At 46.4% G+C, this 13,003-nt stretch overlaps 1 protein-coding gene across 1 annotated transcript in view; it reads right to left on the bottom strand.

The window, feature by feature from the left end:
- SPRTN (SprT-like N-terminal domain) overlaps positions 1-13,003 on the bottom strand; it is a 125,766-nt gene that overhangs the window by 11,497 nt on the left and 101,266 nt on the right. Inside the window, exon 4 of the mRNA XM_063917775.1 lies at positions 8,740-9,010. Coding sequence (XP_063773845.1) covers positions 8,740-9,010 — 271 coding nt within the window. The remainder of the gene's footprint in view (positions 1-8,739; positions 9,011-13,003) is intronic.

The raw sequence follows: 13,003 nt of genomic DNA, 5'->3' as shown, positions 1-13,003 counted from the left end.
GGTAATGACAGTCCTGTATAGCGAATCTCAGGTACTCCTGATGAGGGGGATATATGGGGACATGAAGGTATGCATCCTTTATGTCCAGTGACACCATAAAATCCCTCCCTTCCAGGCTGGATATTACAGCTCGGAGCGATTCCATCTTGAATTTGAATTTTTTCAAGTACAGGTTTACGGATTTTAGATTTAAAATGGGTCTGACCGAACCATCCGGCTTCGGGACCACAAACCTTGACAATAACTTGCTGTTGACACAGCTTTTGAATTGCAGCTAACACTACTTCCCTCTCCGGGGGTGAAGCTGGCAAGACCGACTTGAAAAATCGTCGAGGGGGCACCTCTTCGAATTCCAGCTTGTAGCCTTGGGAAACAATTTCTATCGCCCAAGGATCCACGTCTGAAAGAACCCAGATCTGGCTGAAAAGTCGAAGACGTGCCCCCACTGGTGCGGACTCACTCAGTGGAGCCCCACTTCTGCTCCTGGGAACTAGCCGAAGCAGGCGTTCTCTTTCCTCTACCCTTACCTCTGGCAAGGAAGGAGGAGCCCCGACCTCTTCTGGAATTATGCGACCGAAAGGACTGCATCTGATACTGTGGAGTTTTCTTTTGCTGTTGGTGAACAAAAGGTAAAAAAGTGTAGATTTACCCGCGGTAGCTGTGGAAACCAGGTCCGCGAGCCCATCCCCAAACAACACTTCACCCTTGTAAGGTAAAACCTCCATATGCTTCTTTGAGTCTGCATCACCCGTCCATTTGCGGGTCCATAGAGCTAGTCTCGCAGAAATAGCCACGGCATTGGCTCTGGAACCCAGCAGCCCCACGTCTCTTTGAGTGTCCCTCATATATAAGACTGCGTCTTTAATGTGGGCTAAGGTCAATAAAATGGTATCCCTGTCCAGGGTTTCAAGGTCAGCTGACAAGGTATCTGTCCACGCTGCAACTGCACTACACACCCATGCCGATGCTATTGCCGGTCTGAGCAAAGCTACTGTATGCGCATAAATAGACTTTAAAGTAGTTTCCTGTCTGCGATCAGCAGGATCCTTGAGAGCTGCCGTGTCCGGAGACGGTAGCGCCACCTTCTTGGACAGGTGTGTTAAAGCCTTGTCCACCCTTGGAGAGGATTCCAAACGTACCCTGTCCTGTGCAGGGAAAGGATACGCCATAAGAACCCTTTTGGGAATCTGCAGTTTTTTATCTGGAGTTTCCCAAGCTTTTTCAAATAACTCGTTAAGCTCATGAGATGGGGGAAAGGTTACCTCAGGTTTCTTTTCCTTATACATGCGCACCCTCATGTCAGGGACAGAGGGGTCATCAGTGATATGCAAAATATCTTTTATTGCAATAATCATACACTGATTACTTTTTGCCACCCTTGGGTGTAATTTTGCATCATCGTAGTCGACACTGGAGTCAGAATCCGTGTCGCTATCAGTGTCTGCTATTTGGGACAGGGGACGTTTCTGAGACCCAGAAGGGCCCTGTGACCCAGTCCAATCCGTGGATTGACTCCCTGCTTTTTCCCTGGACTCTGCTATGTCCATTCTCTTATGTAATGCGGTCACACTTGCATTTAACATATGCCACATGTCCATCCAATCATGAGTCGGCGTTGCCGACGGAGACACCATTCATCTGCTCCACCTCCTCCTTGGACGAGCCTTCCGCTTCAGACATGCCGACACGCACGTACCGACACCCCCACACACACAGGGATATATCTATAAAGGGGACAATTCCCCAACAAGGCCCTTTGGAGAGACAAAGAGGGAGAGTATGCCAGCAAACACCCAGCGCCAACTGACACTGGAATGAAAACCCAGATATAGCGCTTTTTATATGTATAATAAATATGTATACACTCACTGCGCCTTACAAATGCCCCCCCTCTTTTCAGCCCTCTGTCACCGAGTTCAGCAGGGGAGAGTCCGGGGAGCCAGCTTCTCTGCAGCGTTCTGTTTAGAAAATGGCGCTGTTAGTGCTGAGGGATCAAGCCCCGCCCCCTCCAGCGGCGGGCTTCGATCCCGCTCCAATATACAAAAAATGGCGGGGGATTTTTTCATTTACTGCCTCCGCAGCCTAATGTACCCTGTTGCCATTCCAGAGGTTTATATTGCTGCCCAGGGCGCCCTCCCTGCGCCCTGCACCCATCCGTGCCTTCAGTGTGTGTAGTGTGTGGGAACAAAGGCGCGCAGAGTTACCGCTGCGCGCTTACCTCAATGAAGATCCGAAGTCTTCTGCCGCCTTGAAGTCTTCTTTTCTTCTTATACTCACCTGGCTTCTATCTTCCGGCTCTGCGAGGAGGACGGCGGCGCGGCTCCGGAACGAACGGCGGGGTGAGACCTGCATTCCAACTCCCTCTGGAGCTAATGGTGCCCAGTAGCCTAAGAAGCAGAGCCTATCACTTAAGTAGGTCTGCTGCCAGCAGTGCTCCCTGAAAATGAAAAATCTAACAAAATTATTTTTCAGAGAAACTCAGGAGAGCTCCCCTGGGCACAAAATCTAACTGAGGTCTGGAGGTGGGGCATAGAGGGAGGAGCCAGTGCACACCCATACTAAAAGTTCTTTATAGTGCCCATGTCTCCTGCGGAGCCCGTCTATACCGCATGGTCCTTACGGAGTCCCCAGCATCCTCTAGGACGTAAGAGAAAATGGAGAAACCGACCCAAGTGAAACACCTCCGCCGGAGCTGCTTTGGTCTTACACCAGGAAACATATTTGCTCCAAATACGGTGATAATGTTTTGCCGTAACTTCCTTCCTAGCTTTAACGGAGAGTGGGGATGACCTCCCCTGGAATACCCTTGCAAGCTAAGACTTGGCGCTCAACTTCCACGCCGTCAAACGCAGCCGCGTTAAGTCCAGAAACACACAGGGCCCCTGCAACAACAGGTCCTCTCCTAGAGGAAGCGGCCAGGGATCTTCCACTAGTAATTCTTGAAGATCCGTATACCAGGCTATCCGTGGCCAATCTGGAACGACGAGTATCGCCTGAACACCTGTTCGTCGAACGATCCTCAGCACCTTCGGAATGAGAGGAAGCGGAGGAAACGCATACACCGACGGAAACACCCACGGAGACACCGGGGCGTCCACTGCGCTGGCCTAGGGGTCCCTCGACCTGGAACAATACCTCGGGAGTTTCTTGTTGAGGCGAGACGCCATCATGTCTATCAGAGGAAGTCCAACGCTTTGTCACTTCTGCAAACACCTCTTGAAGAAGAGCCCACTCTCCCGGATGGAGATCGTGTCTGCTGAGGAAGTCTGCTTCCCAGTTGTCTACTCCCGGGAGGAAGACTGCTGACAGAGCGCTCACGTGCTGTTACGCCCAGCGTAGGATTCTTGTGGCCTCCTCCATAGCCACCCTGCTCCTTGTTCCGCCTTGGCGGTTTACGTACGCCACTGCTGTTATGTTGTCCGACTGGATTAGAACAGTGCGACCCTGAAGAAGGTTCTTTGCTTGCAGCAGGCCATTGTGAAATGGCTCTCAACTCGAGAACATTTATGTGGAGACATGATTCCTGGCTTGACCACTTTCCCCGGAAATTTCTTCCTAGCATGACTGCGCCCCAGCCTCGGAGACTTGCATCTGTTGTCAGGAGGACCCAGTCCTGGATTCCGAATCGGCGTCCCTCTAGGAGGTGAGAGCCTTGCAGCCACCACAGGAGAGAAATCCTGGCTCTGGAAGATAGTTATTTTCCGGTGCATGTGCAGGTGAGACCCGGACCATTTTTTCAGCAGATCCCACTGAAACACCCGGGCACGAAACCTGCCAAACGGAATGGATTCGTAAGCCGCAACCATCTTCCCTAGTACCCGAGTGCATTGATGAATCGACACACTTGTCGGCCTCAGGAAGTCCCTGACCATAGTCTGGATTTCCAGAGCTTTGACCTCCGGAAGAAACACTCTCTGCATCTCCGTGTCCAGGACCATGCCCAGGAAGGGCAGCAGAGTGGCCGGGCTCAACTGAGACTTTGGCAAATTTGGTATCCAACCGTGATGCCGCAGAACAGACAGGGAGAGATCCACATTTCTTAACAACTGCTCTTTGTACCTCGCCTTTATAAGGAGATTGTCCAAGTACGGGATAATTGTGACCACTTGCTTGCGCAGGAGGACCATCATCTCTGCCATTACCTTGGTGAAAACCCTAGAGGCCGTGGAAAGCCCAAACGGCAACGCCTGAAATTGGTAATGACAATCCTGTACCGCAAACCTCAGGAAGGCTTGATGAGGAGGGAATATCGGGATGTGTAAGTAAGCATCCTTTATGTCGACTGACACCATAAAATCTCCCCCTTCGAGACTGGAGATCACCGCTCGAAGAGACTCCATCTTGAACTTGAAAGTTTTCAAGTATGGATTGAGGGATTTTAGGTTCAGAATCGGTCTGACCGAACCGTCCGGCTTCGGCACCACAAAGAGGCTCGAATAGAACCCTTTCCCCACCGATCCATCGGAGCAACCGGTACCACGACCCTCTGTTGACACAACTTTTGTATGGCATCTCTTACCACCTCTCTTTCGGGAAGAGAAGTTGGCAAGGCCGACACAAAAAACCGGTTGGGGGGCATCTCCTGAAACTCCAGTCTGTACCCTTGGGACACTATGTGTAAGACCCAAGGATCCAGAGCCGAACTAACCCAGACCTGACTGAAGAATCGGAGACAGCCCCCCCACCGGTAGGGACTCACCCAGGGGAGCCCCAGCGTCATGCAGTGGACTTGGTAGAGGCAGGGGAGGACTTTTGTTCCTGGGTGCCTGATACTGCAGGCGACTTCCTTCCCCTACCTCTACCCTTTGAAGCAAGGAAGGATGAGCCCTTACCTCTATTGTATTTATTAGGCCGAAAGGACTGTATCTACTGATGGGGTGCCTTCTTCTGTTGTGTGGGAACATAAGGAAGAAAAGATGACTTACCCGCCGTAGCGGTCGACACCAGGTCAGCCAGGCCTTCACCGAACAAGACAATACCTTTAAAAGGAAGAGCTTCCATATTCTTCTTGGAGTCGGCATCAGCATTCCATTGGTGAATCCACAGCGCCCTCCTGGCCGAAATCGGCATGGCATTGGCTCTTGATCCCAAAAGACCAACATCCCTCGCTGCATCCTTTAGGTAATCTGCAGCGTCCTTAATATAACCAAGAGTCAGAAGAATATTATCTTTATCAAGAGCATCCATATCAGAAGCCACTACTCACCCATACCGACGCCACAGCAGGTCTGAACAATGCACTAGTATTGACGAAAATGGACTTCAAAGTCGTCTCCAGCTTTCGATACGCCGGATCCTTGAGCGCAGCCGTATCAGGAGACGGAGGAAGTGCCCCCTTCTTGGACAATCGGGATAGAGCCTTGTCCACATTTGGAGACGACTCCCATTTTTCCCTATCATCAGAGGGAAAAGGATATGCCATCAAAATTCGCTTGGGAATCTGCCACCTTTTTTCAGGCGACTCCCAAGCCTTTTTACAGAGTGCATTCATTTCATGAGAGGGGGCAAATTTTACCCCAGGTCTTTTCCCCTTAAATAAACAGACTCTTGTGTCAGGAACAGCAGGTTCCTCAGATATACGTGAAACATCTTTAATGGCTATAATCATGTACTGAATACTCTTGACAACCCGTGGAGGCAAAGAAGCCTCATTTAAATCGACATCGGAGTCAGAGTCCCTGTCGGTACCTGTATCTGCCATCTGGTTAAAAGCACGCTTTTGTGACCCTGAGACTGTTTGTACCTGAGACAATGCGTCCTCCATCGGCTGTCTCCATGTTTGTGTCTGAGAAACAGATTTATCCAGTCGTTTTGACAACAAAGCCACATTTGTATTCAGTGTACTCAGCATAGTCATCCAGTCAGCCGTCGGCTGTGCCGACAGACACATACTTAAATCTTTTTCTGTAGCCCCCATAACATCCTCCGGGGAGGATAACCCAGGCTCAGACATGTCGACACCTCTTGCCGACACACTCACACAGTCCACAAACCCGGGGACAGACCCACAGAGAAGCCCTTAAGGAGAACACAGAGAGAGTATGCCAGCTCACACCCCCAGCGCCCATACAATAAGCAAAGCTAGTAATATGCTCAGCGCCGGCAATAGAAATTGAAAAACACCAATTTCATGTGTCCCCCCCCCCGCCGTTTTTCCTCCCTATGTACTTGCGGGAGCTTGGAGGACCGGGCAGCATCTCTGCAGCGCTGTAGAGGTAGGAGAAAATGGCGCTGGTGAGCAATGTGCAGCTAAGCCCTGCCCCCTTCCCGGCGCGCTGTAGCCCGCTAAAATTTGAATCTTTAACCTGGCGGGGGTACCCTATACAGTGATCGGACACTGTATAGCCTCTTATTATGCCAGCCAAACCTCAGTAACTGCTGCCCAGGGCGCTCCCCCCTAGCGCCCTGCACCTTGTGAGTGCCGCTGGTGAAGTGTGTGGGAGCATGGAGCGCAGCGCTACCGCTGCTGTTACCTCCGTTACTGAAGTCTCCTGCCGTCACTGAAGTCTTCGGTTCTTCTAATACTCACCCGGCTTCTTTCTTCTGGCTTCTGTGAGGGGGTTGACGACGCGGCTCCAGGAACAAGCAGCTTGGCGAACCAAGTGATCGAACCCTCTGGAGCTAATGGGGTCCAGTAGCCTAAGAAGCAGAGCCCTTGAACTAAGAAGAAGTAGGTCTGACTTCTCTCCCCTCAGTCCCACGATGCAGGGAGCCTGTAGCCAGCAGGCCTCCCTGAAAATAAAAAACCTAACAAAGTCTTTTAGAGAAACTCTGTAGAGCTCCCCTAGTGTGTGTCCAGTTACTCCTGGGCACAAAGTCTAACTGAGGTCTGGAGGAGGGGCATAGAGGGAGGAGCCAGTTCACACCCAGTTTAAGTCTTTCTAGTGTGCCCAAGCTCCTGTGGATCTAGTCTATACCCCATGGTCCTTTTGGAGTCCCCAGCATCCTCTAGGACGTAAGAGAAATGGCCCCTGATTTAATGGACCCTATGTAAAAAGAAGATGCACAGGCTGTCCTACCAAAGTTTTCAAAGTTTCAATTTACCACAACCTTCTTAGCCAGTCTTTTGCCAACAGCACCCATTTTCTCTTATCACACTATTGAGAATGCGTAGTATTATCGCTGCCGACAGAAACAGATAAAACAGCTTAAACCTCCACATAGGGTCTCCCAAAAATGCGTTTGGATCCATTCACCTTCAGTCAAACTGCCTAACCTTGTGGTTCAACCATGGTGCCATCATGACATCTGGCTGAACCCACATTTCCACAATCTGAAGAATGATGTAGGGCAGGGCTGGCCAAACCAGTCCTCGAGATCTACCAACAGTACACATTTTCCAGATCACCTAGCTGGTGCACAGGTGTAGTCATTACTAATTAAGATGTGCTGCATTCATTCCCAACTGACAATTTTACAGGTCTCCAGGAGGCCTGGCAAACATTGACTGTTGGTAGATCTCGAGGACCGGTTTGGCCAGCCCTGATGTAGGGCATGCCATCTATGTAAAGTTACCTCACAGTTTTCTATCCCTGTAATCATCAGAGCCAACACTGCCGAAATATTTTGCTCCACTCAAGCAAGTTACCTCGTTGCAATGGAGCTCTAATGATTGATGTATACCACTGCCAAGAATAACCCCGTCCAGGTTGTCTATTCTCAGATGCCTAGAGGAGAAACAAACTAGTCTTGCAAAGCTGTTGACTCTTTCCATTTCAACATGACCTTTCCCTGAAAATTCCTTGAATGAAATTGTGCAAACACTGCTGCCTTAAAAATAGGCAACGTCTTTTCCAAAACAAGAGGCCAACAGGGATTTTACCTTGAGTAACAAGTCTATGCGGTCCTTGTCAAGAGTACTCTGCTGGTAATAGATAACTGGAAAGCCTATGACTAGAAACCAGATTAGATTTGCCGTAATTGAAAAATAGCCCATGGTACTCGAATGTATGTGCTGACAGAGCCTCATCATGGCAACGGCACTAATAACTGCCCAAATCTTTGTGAATACTTGAGTACTTGCGTATACGTGAATACTTCCTTTCCCATTCCCCTTCACTGTTATTTACTCATATCGAAGAAAAAAAAAAAAAAAGGCTATCACTAAGGCCATTTAGGCACTATACCTTTTTATTTTACTTTGCATCTGTAACAGATGTAAAATGTAGACTTTATATAAAATAAAAAGATAATAAAATGAACATTGCACTATATTTAGTTACAACTTCAGGTTACATGAAGGGATATACTGTATGCAAATGCCTTTTGATGCATTTTCAGACAGTACTGAGCAGAAAAGATAAAACACTTTCCATGGAGAAAACAAACGGTTCTGAAGTATTCTGCTAACAAATCATGTTGCATGACCTGCATTGTGTCATCTGCACAGCCAGCCTATGTTGTAACACACCTAATATGTTCAAAAGTCTTGAAGAGTCCATGGGAAGGTGGGAAGGAGAGGGGGGAGGGGAAGGAGAGGGGGGAGGGGAGGGGGGGGGGGGGTAATGAATTAGCCACGGGGTTTATCCCACAACTAACTGCCACCAAAAATCCCTGCGGAGTAAGGAAAGGTTATTCAATTGAATAGCCTTTTTCCTGTGCAATTCAGGCATGGAAACCCACTGATTCTAGTGTCTAGATACTTTATCCACAGCATTGATAGAGCCAGTTCTGGCAGCATAAGCAAAGTACAGCACAAAATGGATATTAGAGAAAACGTGTTCAGAAAATTCTTACTACCTTTATCATCCTGTGACTTCACGGGCTGAGCATCAGAACTGTCATTCTTTTTCTTGCCTTTACTAGAAAAGTTTTCTGGCTCTTTGACTTTGGTAAATGTGCCTCCACAAGTTCTTTTATGATCAGCCCACCAGGGGTCAAGGGATGACGGCGCTCGGTTCATTGCCCGTTTCACATATCCAAAATAGGGTTTTCTTTTCTGACAGGGCCCATTACAGAGCCACCAGTGTTTCCTGTACTCATCTACTTCGTCGTGGAAACTGTGATAAACCTAATTACATAAGAGAGAAAACATTAACTAATGACATTAAAAAATGGTAGACAAAGTTTTTGTGATTGGTTCTCAAGGGCACTGAACATTGCCTATTTACATACAGATGTGTCCTCACACATCCAGCCTCAATGCAGCCTGGCATACGTGAGCAGACAGGTCCCGTGCAACTCTACTAATGTCAGGCATCTTTTTCTGCCAAAAATGTGTCTTATTCACAATGCAATGTGGCTAGCACGCACAAGGAGATTGTGCTTATTAATTCGATATATGACACATATATTGAGTGTGTCTGAGTCTGTATACGGAGCAGAACAAAACTTATATTCGAGAAAAGCTGCGGCTGCTATATTGTAGCACTTCAGAGACTTAGTCGTTCACAGATATAGAAGTGTCATATCACATTGATCAGCAGTCTTCCCATGCGTCATAGTCACATTGTTGGCAAATAATACCCCTTTTCCACTAGTGTAGCACAGGTCGCAGCCATGTTTCGCTTGACACGGCTGTGACCCGTGCTACAGGCCCCTGCAGACAGCGCTCACCAACCCGGCAATTGCCGGGTTGGTGACGCACTAGTGACGCGCCAGGGGCAGCGCTGGCAGATCACATGATCTCCCAGCGCCGCCCTCCCTATGCACTGTGAACGGGAGCCGTGTCGCCTCGACGCGGCACCCGTTCACATTAGACAACTAGCCAGGTTGAACACGTGTTCAACCCGGCTAGCTACCCGGGTAGGATTCCCGGATCACTTGATCCGGGAATTTGCCATGGGACCAGTTTCCACTAGGGAAAAACGCTAGTGGAAAAGGGGTAAGTGTTGAATTTTCAGCAAAAAAAAAAAAGCCTAACGCTAGAAGAGTCTCACGTGACCTGGTGCACCTATAGGAGCTGTCTGGCATGACTGCAGCAAGGATATATGAAGACAAACTGTAGCTGGGTCAGAGAAAAAAAAACATGATTATCCAAAAAGTTTATTATTTTTTTACATTTTGCTTGTTTTAAAAGAACAGTCAGATCAGTCACAAAGGAGTACAGAGTTCTGAGTAATGCTATTTTTATGGTAGCCTTTTATTCGCTGCTTTACCCACTGGTTTTCCATATCAGGACTCCCGGAGGACACTAGACTAATACCATATAATAGGCTGCCATGTAACTGGTATAATAAAAAAACAACAACTGTCATACAATAAAATTCACTGTGCAATTAATCGTCTGCATTAGTAAGCTACCGCCGGTCTATGCTAGGCTCTCAAATGACTAAGGGGTCTATTTACTAAGCCTTTGATGGAGATAAAGGGGAAGATGTACTAAGCAGTGATAAAAATGTAGACGTGAACCAGTGGAGAAGTTGCCTATGGCAACCAATCAGCTGCTCTGTATACTTTTATAGTATGCCAATTATAAATGTTACGCCAATGCAGATTGGTTGCCATGGGTAACTTCTCCACTGGGGAGTGTATTTTCGCTTTGCAAGTGTGCGAACGCCTGTGCAGCAGAGTGGTACAAAAACATTTTGTGCAAAACAAGACCAGCCCTGCAGTTACTTAATCTGTGCGATGATTGAATATTTCAGTGTAACAGCATGTCCCAACTTCCTCAGGGGGGGATAATAAATTATATATATATATATATATATATATATATATATATATATATATATAATTAGAAGAAGTCCAGCACGCTCATCTTAATTGGCAACAGCAGGGTGCACTACACAAATAATCCCCAGGTCGTGGGAGATCTTTGATAGATATAGTCCAAACATGGGCACGCTCCAGAACTTCAATAAATTTCAAGGTATTTTTAATCCAATACTCAAAGTATTCATGTTAGGCTCTACTATGCATCTATAAAAAGCCTTGCATGAATACCTTGTGAGTATTGGATCAAAAATACCTTGAAGCTTATTGAAGTTCTGGAGAGTGCCTATGTTTGGAAAATTATATATATATATATATACACACACACACACACACACACACACACACACACACGTACATACACAGTGGGGATCGAAAATTTGGGTACCCCAGGCAAAAATTCATTTTAATGTGCAAAAAGAAGCCAAGGAAAGATGGAAAATCTCCAAAAGGCATCAAATTACAGATTAGACATTCTTATAGCATGTCAAAAAAAGTTTGATTTTATTTCCATCATTTACACTTTCAAAAGAACAGAAAACAAAATATGGCATCTGCAAAAGTTTGGGCACCCTGCAGAGTTAATACCTTGTACTGCCCCCTTTGGCAAGTATCACAGCTTGTAAACGCTTTTTGTAGCCAGCCAAGAGTCTTTCAATTCTTGTTTGAGGTATCTTCGCCCATTCTTCCTTACAAAAGTCTTCCAGTTCTTTGAGATTCCTGGGCTGTCTGTGACGCACTGCTATTTTAAGGTCTATCCATAGATTTTCAATTATGTTGAGGTCAGGAGATAGTGAAGGCCATGGCAAAATCTTCAGTTTACGCCTCTTGATGTAATCCACCGTGGATTTTGAGGTGTGTTTAGGATCATTATCCATTTGTAGAAGCCAGCCTCTCTTTAACTTCAGCTTTTTCACAGATGGCATCAAGTTAGCGTTCAAAATTTGCTGGAATCTTATTGAATCCATTTTTCCTTCTACTCGTGAAATGTTCCCTGTGCCACTGGCTGCAATACAAACCCAAAGCATAATTGATCCACCCCCATGCTTAACAGTTGGACAGAGGTTCTTTTCATTAAATTCTGTGCCCTTCCTTCTCCAAACGTACCTTTGCTCATTCTGGCCAAAAAGTTCTATTTTAACCTCATCGGTCCACAGAACTTTACTCAAAAATGCACCAGGCTTGTCTATATGTTCATTTGCAAACTTCAAACGCTGATTTTTGTGGTGAGGACGTAGAAGAGGTTTTCTTCTGTTGACTCTTCCATGAAGACCATATTTGTACAAGTATCTCTTTATAGTGGAATAGCGTACCACAACTCCAGTGTCTGCCAGATCTTCCTGGAGGGATCGTGCAGTCAAACGTGGATTTTGACTTGCTTTTCTCACAATCCTGCAAGCTGTTCTGTCTGATATTTTTCATGGTCTTCCAGATATTGCTTTAACTTCCACTGTTCCTGATGACTGCCATTTCTTAATTACATTCCGAACAGAGGATATGGGCATCTGATAACGCTTTGCTATCTTCTTATAGCCTTCTCCTGCTTTGTGAGCGTCAACTATTCTCACTTTCAGTGTTCTACACAACTGCTTAGAGGAACCCATGGTGCTGATTGTTGGAGCAAGGTCAGATGAGTCTGGGCTTTTAAAACTTTTGAGATTGACATCACCTGGTCTTTCCAGACGATGATTGAGAACAATCCATGACACTGCCAGGTCTCAGCTGTCCAAAGGGGGCAGTACAAGGTATTAACTCTGCAGGGTGCCCAAACTTTTGCAGACGCCATTTTTTGTTTTCTGTTTTTTTTTAATGTGTAAATGATGGAAATAAAATCAAACTTTTTTTGACATGTTATAAGAATGTCTAATCTGTAATTTGATACCTTTTGGAGATTTTTCCATCTTTCCTTGGCTTCTTTTTGCACATTAAAATGAATTTTTGCCTGGGGTGCCCAGACTTTCAATCCCCACTGTATATATATATATATATATATATATATTCAGAACAAATACTCTCCTTCTGCGCTAATGGATTACTACGATTAATACAATTGCTATAATTGATAAAAAAAGGCAACTTAGAGATGGCAGCCTAATTCGACTAAGTTCCCTGTTAGGAGGAACGAAGTAAGAATATATGACAATAGAAGAATTGGCGCCAAGGGGTTGTATCAACACCCAGTATTAAGCAGAACCCTTAATCGGTTTCACAATTAAAACATAATAGTAACATGTTCCATCATAAAATTTATTGTAAAAACACAATGAAAAATTCAATGTCAGTACTTATACAGAGGAGGTGTGGTGTGTTGTTCCACACTTCTTACAACTCGACATTAAATGTTGAAGAC

This window comes from Pseudophryne corroboree, chromosome 4 (genome assembly GCF_028390025.1).
Source record: "Pseudophryne corroboree isolate aPseCor3 chromosome 4, aPseCor3.hap2, whole genome shotgun sequence".
In the NCBI taxonomy this organism is placed as follows: Eukaryota; Metazoa; Chordata; class Amphibia; order Anura; family Myobatrachidae; genus Pseudophryne; species Pseudophryne corroboree.
The sequence above is the reverse complement of the archived record's forward strand: the minus strand, read 5'-3'. Positions and strand labels throughout refer to the sequence as shown.